The 14,281-nt window shown below is 39.6% G+C and overlaps 1 protein-coding gene across 1 annotated transcript in view; it reads left to right on the forward strand.

Moving 5' to 3' along the window:
- The window catches only part of CDH8 (cadherin 8), a 327,579-nt gene that overhangs the window by 185,072 nt on the left and 128,226 nt on the right, over nt 1-14,281 (forward strand). The window contains 1 exon segment of the mRNA XM_040253857.1: nt 10,679-10,798. Within this exon segment, the coding sequence (XP_040109791.1) occupies nt 10,679-10,798 (120 nt within the window).

Here is a 14,281-nt window from a genome sequence, read left to right on the forward strand (position 1 = left end):
AGAACCAACGAAACCTTCCACCTACTGCAGTCCTGACACATTGCGGAAGACGCCTGCAGTGCCACCAGTAGTGTAATTGTGCAAGGTCAGGCTGGAAATAGCTGTCAGTCTAAAGCATAAATGATGCTAGTTTACTTCTTAAGCAGTTATAGGATTTTGTTCCATAGGTAACAGGACAGCCAAGGCTTGCTTGCTGGGAACAAGCCACCTAAGAAAAGAAAAGAAACTTTTTTTCCCCCTCTGTTATATTATAAAAGCATCATTCTGATTCTGAAAGGGTTTATTTATACACATGAAACTGTAAAACAGACAGCTTATTAGTTTTCACAACCAGGCCTCCAATTGTCCTCATTATCTGTTTGCGGAAGCAGTGGGTAGGCCACCATCCTGGCGTTGTTTGCCTGGGATCCAGAAGGCACTTTTCCTCCTGTGCATAGTAAACAAGGGCTGAGATTTTACAGTTACACATTTTCATACGATATTTTTCATTTCTCTCACCCGATGCACATTACAGATGTTTGCCGGAATGCTGCATGGGTGAAGAGAAGACATCTGTGTGCTCTAGTGTGTCTTTTGAAGTGTTTAATTGTTCCAGAAACTTCCAGGCTCATTTTAAAAACACCCTGTTAAGTCTGTATGGGCTGTTTCATTAAGTTACAAAACAGTTTATACCTCAGAATGCTCCAGAATATAATCTGGAAACCGCATTTTATTTCCCGAGTTTCTGTTCCAAAACAGAGCCAGAGAAATGACAGGATACATTTCGGTGCTGTCCATCCTCCTGACTGCAGTTTCGAGTCTGTCCCTGTTCCCATAATAAATTCAATTTGGAGCCTGTAGAGTTTGGCAGTGACTCTGCACTACAGGCTGAGTTGGCATGGGAGGAAAACACCCAGAGAGCAATGGTTAGGCCTCTGCGGAAGAAGACAGCATGGGAAGTGACTGTTTGAGATTGCAGTATGTGCTGTGTGTCTTCAAAGGGAAGTTTCTGCAGTGACATGGCAAGTGGACACCGCCTCATCCTCCTGTTCAATTGCGAGATCCATCACCGTCCAAAGGGAAGGTTAGATCGTCTGTTAGTGCCCTGATGTAACTTTCCTAGTTAACCAACAGTAGGTCATAGCACAGATTCCTAGAAGGAAGTGGAAACCTTCCTGCTTATAGGTGAATGAACAGTCAGATGGTACAATTCACTATTTATTTCCCTCAGAACTTAGATGGGGAGGAATTCTCCATATACAGGGTTAAAATAAATAAGCTGCAATTTTTACTGATCCATGTTTAATCCTTTTCCTCCTCCAAAGACCCCTTAAAGGTTTGGATATTTGGTGTGTGTCTTCTATAATTAAATAGGAAAATGGGGAAAAAAATATCGGTAAGGTTTAGGTCATCTTCCCCACTTGGGGAGTTTGCTTGAGTCCCTTCAGGAGAAATTAATGTTGAAGCCTATGATATCAGTTAGAGAGATGTGAAGGAAAAGGAATATTGGCTGCCTGCATTTATTTCTCTGATTTTTTTCCTTAAGTATACAAGGTCTCTGCTCAGACCCAACAAACAAACAGGAAAACAAAAAAACAAAAAACCTCTAAAAGTGCATGCACAGGAATCCCAGGTTTGATAAGACTAAAAAAAAAAAAAATGGACTTCGCATGACACATTTAAAACCTCCAGGGCCAGATGCTTCAGCTTCTAGTAAGCGATAATTTAAACGTCAACAAGTTACATGGGTATCATGAAATTATTGCTCTGTGGTGAAACAGCAACCCAAAAGGGTTGTCATTAACACCTGTGCCCCATTACCTCTTGTGTTGCCTACTGCTTGGGGGAATTAATAAGGAAGGTGAGGGGAAATGGGTTGAGGGCTCAATTTTATTAAAATAATGAAGGCATTGCATAGGTTGTTGTTACCTGTTAGGCCTATGAGCTTTGGAAAGTGTGACTATTTAAAGAATGTATTTTCAGATGGTAATGCCAGTTACCCTGTCTGGGGGTTGTCCATACTGAACTTGGACCAGGGTAGCTGAAATGGCAAGTCAGATTTGGGAGATGTTCCTGGGAGGGCCTGTTGTGCACACCTTTCTGAGTTGTAGCTAGTAAGGTCAGCTGTTTTATTTTTCACCTGCTATTGAAATGCTTATTCTCTGAAAATGTATTGCAAATGAGTCTTTGCAAATGGGGTCTGTGTTCTTCTCATCATAAGGGTTTTAGCTTTTCCAGTGTGCACGTTTTCACGCTGCAGCAAACCTTTGTTTTTCCGCTCAGGGTGTCAGCACCAGCATTTTTCTTTCTGAATAATGTGCAGAATTGGTGTGCTGACTTGCTCATAAAAAAGTAGAGCCTCACTAACAGAGCCGCACTACCCAAAACCCCAACATCTTATTTTCCCGAAGGCCTTTCATCTTAGTTTGTCAGCAAGCTGGAACCTCTACCCTGACAGTGTAAAAATTTTAATGGTTAATTTTCCTTGTAGTGTGTGCTGTCATTATAGGGGAGAGACGGGTGCGTTTTGTTGCTAATGGGAGGGAACTTTCAGGTATGGCCAGAGGCAAAGGATTCTGGGAGCACCGTGTTAATTGAAATCCAAGCCAATTGCATTTAACCAAGAAGCTAAATGCAGAAAAAATATGGGTTTATTAAAAGCGGACTGCACCTTGGGATTGACGCTGTTCACACTTGACTTGGCACTGGCAGTATGAATTGTGATGACAGGGATCATGTTTGTTGAAAAACAGCTGGAAATACAACAGCTATATTATTATAATTAGGATCCGAATCAAGTTGGATTATAATAGGGGCTTTCTTGGAGAAATGGCACGATGTCAAATTTATAGTCACTAGCTAAATGAGGCTCTTGTACCGTCAACCAAGGGACAGAAACAGTTCCAAATGAAAACACAAACAGAGAATCCTGTTGTTGTATTTCCTGGGTATTACTCAGGGTCCTATTTATCACACACCAACACATGCCGCTTTGAAGAAACATTATCCTGCAAGGTTTACAATTTTCAATTTGCCTCCATGGTCTGCATTCTGCATGCATTCCCGTGGAGGAGCCTACACCACAGCTTGACTAGAAATCTTTTCTGCTGCAAGATTAACCTCAAAGCATCCATTTTCCCCCCTCTGGGTAATCACTTGATAAATGCGTCCACAAAACCTCCATGCACATCTATCCCAGTGTACAGGTGCGTCAACAGTCTTGAATCACTATTAGGAGAAATATCATCCTTGACGGAAAGGAGCGCTGCCTTTTCATTTCCAGGTGTCTGAAGCTAAAGGATGCGGATTTCCCAAGAAGCCAGATATCAGGCAGAAAGATCTTGAGGGAGGATGTGGATAAAAGCTTGTCTTAGCTTTGTTACAGTCCTCAGCCCAGTGGTTCTTCTCGGCGAGCGTGTGCGATTTGTATGGACTGGAAGATGCGACATTCAAATATGGGAGCGATTCACTCAAGTAACTCTAAGACAGTTGTACTAAGGACGTGCCCAGTGCCTGGTCTTGTGCCTGCTACATCAAAACACATTGTATTTTTGAGCAATTTTATGCCACCGAGGAAAATTGATATGAAATTGATTAGATGAGTGAACACGAGATTGTGTGTTTTTTAACTTGCTACATTTGAGAATGTCTTTTTGTGTTTCCTCTTCCAAATTTAAGAAAATAAGCTACTATTTTTTCCTTTTCCATTATGGTTTTTTCACAGGATATTGAATATACTTCCCTGTGCTATACAGGAGGGCCTTGCTGTCTACCTGTTCTACATATACCACTTTGCATCTGCTAATCCCAAGCTCCCAGTTCATTCCTCTTCCACCCCCACCCCTTTGGCAACCACCAGTCCATATGTTTCTGATTCTTTTTCTGTTTCATAGGTAGGTTCGTTTGTGTCATATTTTAGATTCCGCATATAAATGATATCATGGTATTTGTCTTTCTGACTTATTTTACTTAGTGTGATAGTCTCTGTTGCATTCATGTTGTAGCAGATGGCATTATTTGATTTTTATGGCTGAGCAGTGTTCCGCTGTTATATGTACCACACCTTCTTTATCATCATTTGTTGTTGGAAATTTAGGTTGTCACCTTGTCTCGGCTGTTGGAAGTAGTGTTGCTATGAACATAGGGGTGCATTTATCTTTTTGAACTATAATTTTGTCTGGATATATGCCAGGAGTGGGATTGATAGTCATATGATACTTCTCTTGTTTTGGTCCTTGCACTAATTTGACCTAAAATGTTCAACTGAAGGTAAGCTGATGATGCTTTTGAACTGTGGTGCTGGAGAAGACTCTTGAGAGTCCCTTGGATGGCAAGATCACATCAGTCAGTCCTAAAGGAAATCAATCTTGAATATTCACTGAAAGGACTGTTGCTGAAGCAGAAGATACAATACTTTGGCTACCTGATGCAAAGAGCCAACTCATTGGAAAAGACCCTGATGCTGGGAAGGATTGAGGGTAGGAGGAGAAGAGGGTGACAGAGGATGAGATGGTTGGATGGCATCACTGATTCAATGGACATGAGTTTGAGCAAACTCCAGGAGATGGTGAAGGACACAGAAGCCTGGTATGCTTCAGTTCATGGGGTTGAAAAGAATCAGACATGAGTTAATGACTGAACAACAACAAAGCTGAGTAAGGGGTATACAGGAACTATTTTTTTGCAACTTTTCTCTAAGATTAAAATTAATTCAGGAGAGTTTTTTTTTTAATGAATCACAAGAAAAAGCCTAGGGTATAACAATTTCTATTAACTTCCTTTTTTACAGATTAAAGAGCTCAAGCTTAGGAAAGTTTTGTTATTTGGGCAAGGACATAGAACCTATAAAAGTTGAGCATGGAATATAAAACAAGTGTTCTGGTTCAAGACAGTTTGACTCTAAAGTTATCTTTTCAGCCACTACTCTCTCACTATTATCTCATTTGTTTCTTGCACAAAGATTTGAGGTTTGAAGAATAAAAAAATTGTTTTTTTAAAAATTGATTAATTAATTAGACTGTATTGGGTCTTAGTTGTGGTGCATAGACTCTTCATTGCATCATGTAGGATCTTTGGTTGCATCACATGGAGTTTTCAGTTGTGGCTCCTGGGCTCAGTAGTTGGGGCACATGGGCTTAGTTGCTCCAAGTTACATGGAATCTTAGTTCCAAGACCAGAGATCAAATTGCAAGGAGAAGTCTTAACCACTGGACTGCCAGGGAAGTCCCCAGATCATTGCTCTTGTATATGAAAGCAATGACTCACAGGGCAGAGAATGTAAATGATGAACTTGGGAACCTGGCAGGCTGTAGTCCATGGAGTTGCAAAGAGTCAGAAACGACTGAGCGACTGAGCAATCTCCGTGACTGTTCATTCAGCAGAGTGATTTAAAAGTTGCTTCATTTTATAAACAAAACTGAGCAAAAGTTCTTCACAGTAATCAGGATAGAAAATTAATGCTTCTATGGAGAAGAGTGAAGTTAAATTTCAAAAAGCCTGGTTTCCATTAGAGTTTATCTGAAGTATGGCTTTACATTGGAATTGCCTGAGAAGACTTTTAAAAACTGCTCCACCTTCATCCCTGTATCGTCATCCCACAGATTTGAAAGTGACCCTAGGGATCCAAATATTTTTCAAAGCTGGATACTAACACATAAGCAGAGTTGGTACTCACAGACTTAGCATATGGTAATTTCTGTTCTAGCCTGTCTATATAATTTTGTTGGACCCTCACAGTAATTTTAACATTTGTTGTAGACTTGAAATCCAGAGCGAAGACAAGTTAAATGATTGGTCCGAAGAGAAAAGGTACTTACATCAGAACATTTCACATATAAATATTCCATATGTGAAACTTAACCCCACACTGCTGCTTAGTCATTCAGTCATGTCTGACTCTTTGCAACCCCGTGGACTGTAGACAGTCAGGCTCCTCTGTCCATGGGATTCTCCAGGCAGGAGTACTGGAGTGGGTTGACATGCCCTCCTTCAAGGGATCTTCTCGACCCAGGAATTGAACCTGAGTCTGCTGCATTGCAGGCAGATTCTTTACTGCTGAGCCACTGGAGGAGAATGAACCCCATGCTATTCTGCCCAAATACACTCATCCCACAAATATACACAGGGTTTGTCATTGTTTAGACACTATCTAGATTTATTTATTTTCTCTATGAAGGCATTTCTTAATTTTAGAGTCCCCTCACTAGAAGGTAACTCTGTTGATAACAGAATTTTTTCACTTTATCACTTCTCTTTTTCCAGCCTAAACAGAGACTAGTTTGAAATGCACACAGTCACTAACAGCCCGACACAGAGTACAGAGCTTGACTTTATTTTTCTGTTAATGTGTTATTATTTCATAATGGGGGAAGTAATTTCTCCTAAAAGCAAAATCTAAGTAAAAACACAACCCAGCAAAACAAAAACAAAAGTTATCTCATGGCCTTCTGCAGGGAAGAAAGAGTTCACCCTTTCAGATTAGTCTCTGAACTCAGTTCTTTTAGTAAATCTTGCATCTTTTTGTGTGATTCATTAAAAAAAAAACAAAACTCTCCTGAATTAATTTTAATCTTAGAGAAAAGTTGCAAAAATAGTTGCAAAAATACTCAGCTTTGTTGTTGTTCAGTCATTAACTCATGTCTGATTCTTTTCAACCCGTGAACTGAAGCATACCAGGCTTCCCTGTCCTTCACCATCTCCTGGAGTTTGCTCAAACTCATGTCCATTGAATCAGTGATGCTATCCAACCATCTCATTTGCTGTTGCCCTCTTCTCCTCCTACCCTCAATCCTTCCCAGCATCAGGGTCTTTTCCAATGAGTTGGCTCTTCGCATCGTGTGGCCAAAGTATTATATCTTCTGCTTCAGCAACAGTCCTTTCAGTGAATATTCAAGGTTGATTTCCTTTAGGACTGACTGATTTGATCTTCTTGCCATCCAAGGGACTCTCAAGAGTCTTCTCCAGCACCACAGTTCAAAAGCATCATCAGCTTACCTCCAGTGGAACATTTTAGGTCAAATTAGTGCAAGGACCAAAACAAGAGAATCAGCACTGAGACTCGTATTTATTGTCATTGAAAATGAAATCGCTCAGTCATGTCTGACTCTTTGCAACCCCGTGAACTGTAGCCCACCAGGCTCCTCCATCCATGGGATTCTCCAGGCAAGAATACTGGAGTGGGTTGCCATTTCCTTCTCCAGGGGATCTTCCTCACCCAGGGATCGAACCCAAGTCTCCCGCATTGCAGACAGACGCTTTAAACTCTGAGCCACCATTGTCATTACCCAGTGTCAATGTTTTATCATCTCTTAATTGGACTATACCTGTAAACCTCATAACTTGTCTCATCTCCTACCATTCTATATCTCTGCCTCCAATTGAATCTGGAAGTACTAATGGAGGAGCCTCCTACATAGGGTTGATTGCAAATGATGGATTGCCTGTCTTTTCTACAGGCTGAAGCCAACTCTCCCCATCTTGACATTTATATGCCCTTATATTTTGTTCTATTTGCTTCTCCAACTTTAGTTTTAATGACTACCTTTTCCAGACATCTCTCTTCCTAACAGAAACCTAGTCATGTCTTACTATCCTCCTGTCACCTGGAATGTCTTTCCTCCTATTCTTCTCCATCCCACACAATATTCAAATAACTGCAAATATTGTGCTTTCATGTGCTCATTTCACCAGCTAGTTGATGAGCTACTTGTGAAAGTGAGTCTTTATTTATTTATTTATTTTTTTGATACTGTTCCCAGTGTCTGGTGGAATGTATTACACAACACATTCGGAGCATTTTTTATCTCTAGCTGTAGATTTTTGTAGAACCTCTGAATCATCATGCCGAGTAAAAATTCATTTTACAGGATGATCAACTGCTCGACAAACACTACATTTTCCTATGTAGTGACCATAATTCAACACACTTCAAAAAAGATTTTGATTGGCAAGATCTTTCAGAAGCTCTACCTTGTTTCAGCAAAGAGAAATGCTGCTCAGATCCACCCACAGCTCAGGTTTAAAACACTCTTCCCTCAGCTGTGGGGTGTGTTGACTGTTGACAGTTCAGGGCTGATGATCCCTCAGCTGAAGACAGCCGTCTGGACCCGGGCCAAACCTCCATTCTGAGGGAGGTTCCCACAGCCAAAAACTGGTCAGTGCTGGAGTATAAAGTCTTGGATGGATTTCCTCACTGACCATCCCAGCTCTAGAGGGGAGTCCACTGAGGTCTTTGTTGTAACTGTGTCACTTCCTTAGAGCTCCTTCTTTCCGCTGTCCTACAGACACTTTTTTTTAAAATCGGAGGATAATTGCTTTACAGTGTTATGTTGGTTTCTGCCATACAACAATATGAATCAGCCATGCATGCACGCTCAGTTGCTCAGTTGTGTCTGACTCTTTGAGACCCCATGATCAGGCTCCTCTGTCTATGGGATTCTCAAGGCAAGAATACTGGATTGGGTTGCCATGCCCTCCTCCAGGGCATCTCTCCGACCCAAGGATCAAACCCGTGGCTCCTGGATTGACAAGCAGGTTCTTTACCATTGAGCCACCTGGGAAGCCCATGAGTTTATATTCCCTCCTCTAGAACCTCTCACCCACCCCAACCCACCCCTCTAGGTTATCACAGAGCACCAGGTTGAGCTCCCTGTGTTATAGAGCAGCTTCCCACTAGCTATCTACTTTACACAATTGTTAGTAGTCACTAAGCTGTGTTGGACTCTTTGCGACTCCCTGGACTGTAGCCTACGAGGCTTCTTTATCCATGGGATTCATGGCAAGAATACTGGAGTGGGTTGCCATTTCCTTCTCCAGCTTTACACATTATTATATATATGTCAATGCTATCCTCTCAATCCATCCCACCCTCTCCTTCTACATCTATGTCTACAAGCCTGTTCTCTGTGTTGGGGTCTCTATTTCTGCCCTGCAAATAGGTTCATCAGTACCATTTTTCTAGATTCTGTATATATGTATTAATATACTGATCAAAGGGACTCCTCAGTAAATATTCAAGAAATCTTCATCTTAGAATCTATTTCTAGGAAGCTCATTTGTGATACCTACCATTCTTTATGAAATCATCAGATGATTTATTCATTTGTCCATCCATTCAGTTAGCAAATGTATGTTCAGTAATCATTACATGTCCGACACTTAGTGAGGAAGACATGGACCTTGCCCTCATAAAACATGCTTCTCGTTAGCACACCAGACTTCTCTAGTTTCTCCCCACTTTCAGTATTTCCCAGAATTTAACACAGTCTCTCAGACTACTTTGATTTTACTCATGCTTAAAATTCCTTCCCTGCTGTTCTTTTCCTGGTTAAACTCTACCCACCTTTCATCAGTTCAGTTCAGTTCAGTCGCTCAGTCATGTCTGACTCTTTGTGACCTGTGAACCGGAGCACGCCAGGCCTCCCTGTCCATCACCAACTCCCGGAGTTCACTCAAACTCACGTCCATCGAGTCGGTGATGCCATCCAGCCATCTCATCCTCTGTCATCCCCTTCTACTCCTGCCCCCAATCCCTCCCAGCAGCAGAGTCTTTTCCAAAGAGTCAACTCTTCGCATGAGGTGGCCAAAGTATTGGAGTTTCAGCTTTAGCATCATTCCTTCCAAAGAACACCCAGGGCTGATCTTCAGAATGGACTGGTTGGATCTCCTTGCAGTCCAAGGGACTCTCAAGAGTCTTCTCCAACACCACAGTTCAGAAGCATCAATTATTCGGTGCTCAGCCTTGTTCACAGTCCAACTCTCGCATCCATACATGACCATTGGAAAAACCATAGCCATGACTAGATGGACCTTTGTTGGCAAAGTAATGTCTCTGCATTTGAATATGCTATCTAGGTTGGTCATAACTTTCCTTCCAAGGAGTAAGCGTCTTTCCCCTTCCATAATTCCACTCAAGTGCAATGCCTCTCAGAAAGCTGTCTCTGACCATATCTGGTTTGTGCTGGATTAAGTGAGAGGTCCAAACTCAGTGTCAGTGCATTCAGCTGGATTTGTCTCTCCTCTCCTCTTCCCTCCTACCACCAGACTGTAAGCTTCTCAAGTGTAAATTTTGACTTTGTTTCAGGCAAGCTGAATGTATTCAATGGCTAAATGAATGAGTGAATAAAAATGGAAAGTTAATCTGGGGAAAAAAATAAAAGTTTTGATTCTGTTATCCATAGGCCCAGTTATCTATTATGATTAATTAGTAGTCCAATGTAATTTTATATTTTGAGGAAATAAATAAGATGGGATAAAATATTCCTTTCATATTCTGTGCAGCTTTTTCAGCAACCAGTTTTTCCAAGTAAATTCTTTTTGGAGAACTTAAATGTTACATTTTATATCCATCATATTATTAACCTTATGTTTCATATTTCTTTGACATGTATCCTTTTCATATTCTCTAAGCCCACGAATCTGATAGGTATCTTTCAAATGAAAACTACAAAGGAATCTTAAATAATACGGATTCTAAAAGAGCTGTCTTTATATAGTACATCAACTTAGCAGTACTCTGTCTTTTAAAAGGCTTGTATATCGTTGAAGTTATGATAGTTTATCTCCATATTTTTAAAAAGATTTCTTTTCTTCCTCATTACCACACATGGATTTCTGTATAATATCCTTGACAAAATTCAGCTCTTGGCAAAGAATAATGTGTTAATTCTTATTTTCTCTTTTTCTTTTCCTTTTTTTTTAGGTACGTCTGTCACTAATGTAACAGCTACTGATGCTGATGACCCAGTTTATGGAAACAGTGCGAAGTTGGTTTATAGCATCTTGGAAGGGCAACCTTATTTTTCCATTGAGCCTGAAACAGGTTTGTGGCCTAAATTTTGAATTCTATTTACTATGTCATTGCTTCAGGGAAACACTTTTCTTGGGATGTGGATTATGAAATGCTCTGGTTAAGGAGCTTCACTGCCTCTCAGTAACATTTGAATGTGTTATTCCTGTGCAGTACCAGGTACATGGCAAGTCTGACAATCATTTTGATACATATTAAAATGAATTGCAGATGCTTTGTAGAATCTCACCTGTTTAACCGATGGCCTGGCACTGTTGTTCATCCCTGGGAAAAAAGTGTGCTTATACCTCAGGCCAACTTAGATATCAGATTTAAGAATAAATACAATTACTTATTGGCTACAAAATGCTTGGCAAGTGACATTTATAAAGATTTCTAAGTTTCAACTCACACATCTATGAAGTGGAGTGGAACCTTCCTCATAGCCTTATGAAGATCAGATGAACCAGTAAATATTCAGCACACAGTACATGGCATGTGGTAATCATTTCATGCATGGATATTATTATATTTGTTACTAGATTCCTCATTTGTTAAACAGGATTCTGATATCTGTGTACTAGAACTCTCATGAAAATATTATTATTTTTGCCAATATTAAATGCAACGAGTATCCTGAGTTCAATGGTATAGATTTTAGCAAACAGGAAATAAGTTATTTTAAAAAAATAAAACAGGAAAACAAAAAAATCTATTTTTAATGATTTGGCAGATAACTTCATAAAATAACAGTTTTGTAAATGAAGATATATCTTTTATTGTTTAATTTTAACAGTGTAGCAAGAGAGTAAAGACACTGTGTCAGACTTTTTATAATCATAATTTTTATAGCATATTTTAAAATTACTTAAAATAGCACCATCTTTTGGGTATAGTTTTTTTCCTGTATCTGGTGATTTTGTCTGCAGACTTCCAAATAGAAAAGTTCAATATGTGGGCACATATACATTTGTTACTTTGATTCATGAGTTTTCAGCAGTATTGAGATGAATTTTCATGTCTTACCATTAAGTCAATTATTAATTAAATTAAAAATTTAGAGCCTCTCCTCACTTTTTTTTTAATTCAAAGAAAAATCCTCATGCATTTAAAAGTGAGAAAAAGTATATCTATACATAAATAGGTCATGGCTTAAAATTGAATTTAGATTCAGAAACAGGAAATAACTCTTGCAAAATACATTAATTAGGGGCATAATTACATACGGTTTTCCACAGTGAAGAAAAAGTCTGCTATAGATGTCATCTCCTTTGTCCTCTTTGATGATCCTGGGGAAGAGTAGAGAAGGTGGTCAGCTCTGAATTTTAAGGGAAGAGAGAAACATCTGGAGATGTCCTACTCCTCGGCCAGAGTGGCAGTGAGAGATGGGACCAGGGTTGGGACTCACACCCAGGGCTTTAATTTCAAAGCCACTGTCAGACATCCAACTTCTCTTTTCAATGGCAAGAGTTATGGTATAGCGGCATTCACAAAACAGAAAAGTATTAACTCCTTAAGTGAAATTGAATAATTTCCTCTTTGCTCCTTGGCTATTTGTTTGTTTACTTGAATCTTTTGGTCCACCATTTACAGTGTAATATATTGAGAAACAATTATTGAGAAAGTATATTGAGAAGATATTGAGAAACAATTGACACATAGCGTTATATTAGTTTCAGATGTATAGCATAAAGATTTAATAGGGATTCCCTGGTAGCTCAGCTGGTAAAGAATCCACTTGCAATGCAGGAGACCCTGGTTCGATTCATGGGTTGGGAAGTTCCCCTGGAGAAAGGATAGGCTACTCACTTCAGTATAAGAATACTGAAGCCCAAGTGAGCTTCCCTGGTGGCTTAGATGGTAAAGAATCCACCTGCAACATGGGAGACCTAGGTTTGATCCCTGGGTTGGGAAGATTCCCTGGAGGAGGGCATGGCAACACACCAGTATTTTTGCCTGGAGAATCCCATGGACAGGGGAGCCTGGCAGGCTATAGTCCATGGGGCCTCAAAGAGTCAGACATGATTGAGTGCAGCACAGCATATACTGTGAAGTGATTATCAGAGTAAGTCTGGTTAACATCCATCACCACACAGTTGTATTTTTTTTCTTTTGATGAGAAATTTTAGGATCTTGGCAACTTCTAAATATATGTCACAATATAGACGTCATGTGCCATGCTGTGCTGAGTCACTTCAGGTGTGTCTGACTCTGTGCGACCCTATGAACTGTCACCCACCAGGCTCCTCTTTCCATGGGATTCTCCAGACAAGAATACAGGAGTGGGTTGCTAGGCCCTTCTCCAGGGGATCTTTCCAACCCAGGGACTGAACCTGAGTCTCTTAAGTCTCCTGCATCGGCAGGCAGGTTCTTAAACCCTAGCACCATCACACAGAACATTATATCCCCAGGACTTATTTATTTTATAACTGTAAGTTTTTACCTTCCAACAAATGTCCAAATCAGCATTCAGTATGTGCCAGGAAGCAAGTGAGATATAAGGAGACAAATTCACAAAGGCTAATCTCAGCCTACAATATCTCACAATCCATTTTGGCAGACAGATTTTTTTCAACATAAATACAAGGAAGCATGATGATGCCATTTAAATAATTTATATCTTTAGGAATAACTTACCATGAAGTACAGAGAATAAAAGCCTAGTACTAAGTCAGAGAATTTGGGCAACTTTAAATCTCATTTGACATATATTGCTATTTGCTTAATTAAATGTTGTCAGCAACATTTAATATGTACATTTTCACTCAGCATAATGAGTGTTTATCTCAACACATATTCATTTTAGCCTTATCATGTCCAATTTGACAGATACAAAGTTATCTGATTCATATTTTAGAAAGTGTATTCTGATACTGTTGTGGAAATGCACTGGAGAGAAATGATACTTGAAGCATGTACATAGAAGTTACTTAATAAATACTGGTTGAATAAAGTTAAGGTTTTTAACTCAAGCAGCCAGAGTGCAGAAGGAAGTAGAGGCTAAATTTAATAATAGAGTCAGCACAGATGTTTAATAGCTTATCAATTAGCAAATTGATATAGTTTATCAAATAGCTTATCAAATAGCAAATCACATATTGAAACATCAACATGTTAAGTGAAAAGTAAGCATTATTGTGTTTGCTTAATTATACTTGAGTTTGTTCAAATGAAAGCAGAGGCTTAGTTGTTCCTAAAGGATCTAAATTTGTCTATCTCTGAGACCTTTGTTCATCTTTCTAAAAGAAAAATTGAGACTGGTGTGAATGCATGTGCACATAGTAGAGGAAGATATAAAGGCAGAAGTATATTAAGAATATTTTTAAATATTTTATATTAGAAAAATGTACAAAGAACATAGAACATCTGAATTTTTATTTTCTAAGCAAAAGGAAAGAAAATACCCTTTCTAGTGATGAGAAGATTTGCCTCGTTTGCCTCATCTGAGAAATAGACTCTGACTTGGAGTTAGGAGGACAAGTGACTTCTTGGGGCTTAAAGACTGTGATAGATAGA

Source organism: Oryx dammah, unplaced genomic scaffold (assembly GCF_014754425.2).
Source record: "Oryx dammah isolate SB20612 unplaced genomic scaffold, SCBI_Odam_1.1 HiC_scaffold_13, whole genome shotgun sequence".
NCBI lineage: Eukaryota > Metazoa > Chordata > Mammalia > Artiodactyla > Bovidae > Oryx > Oryx dammah.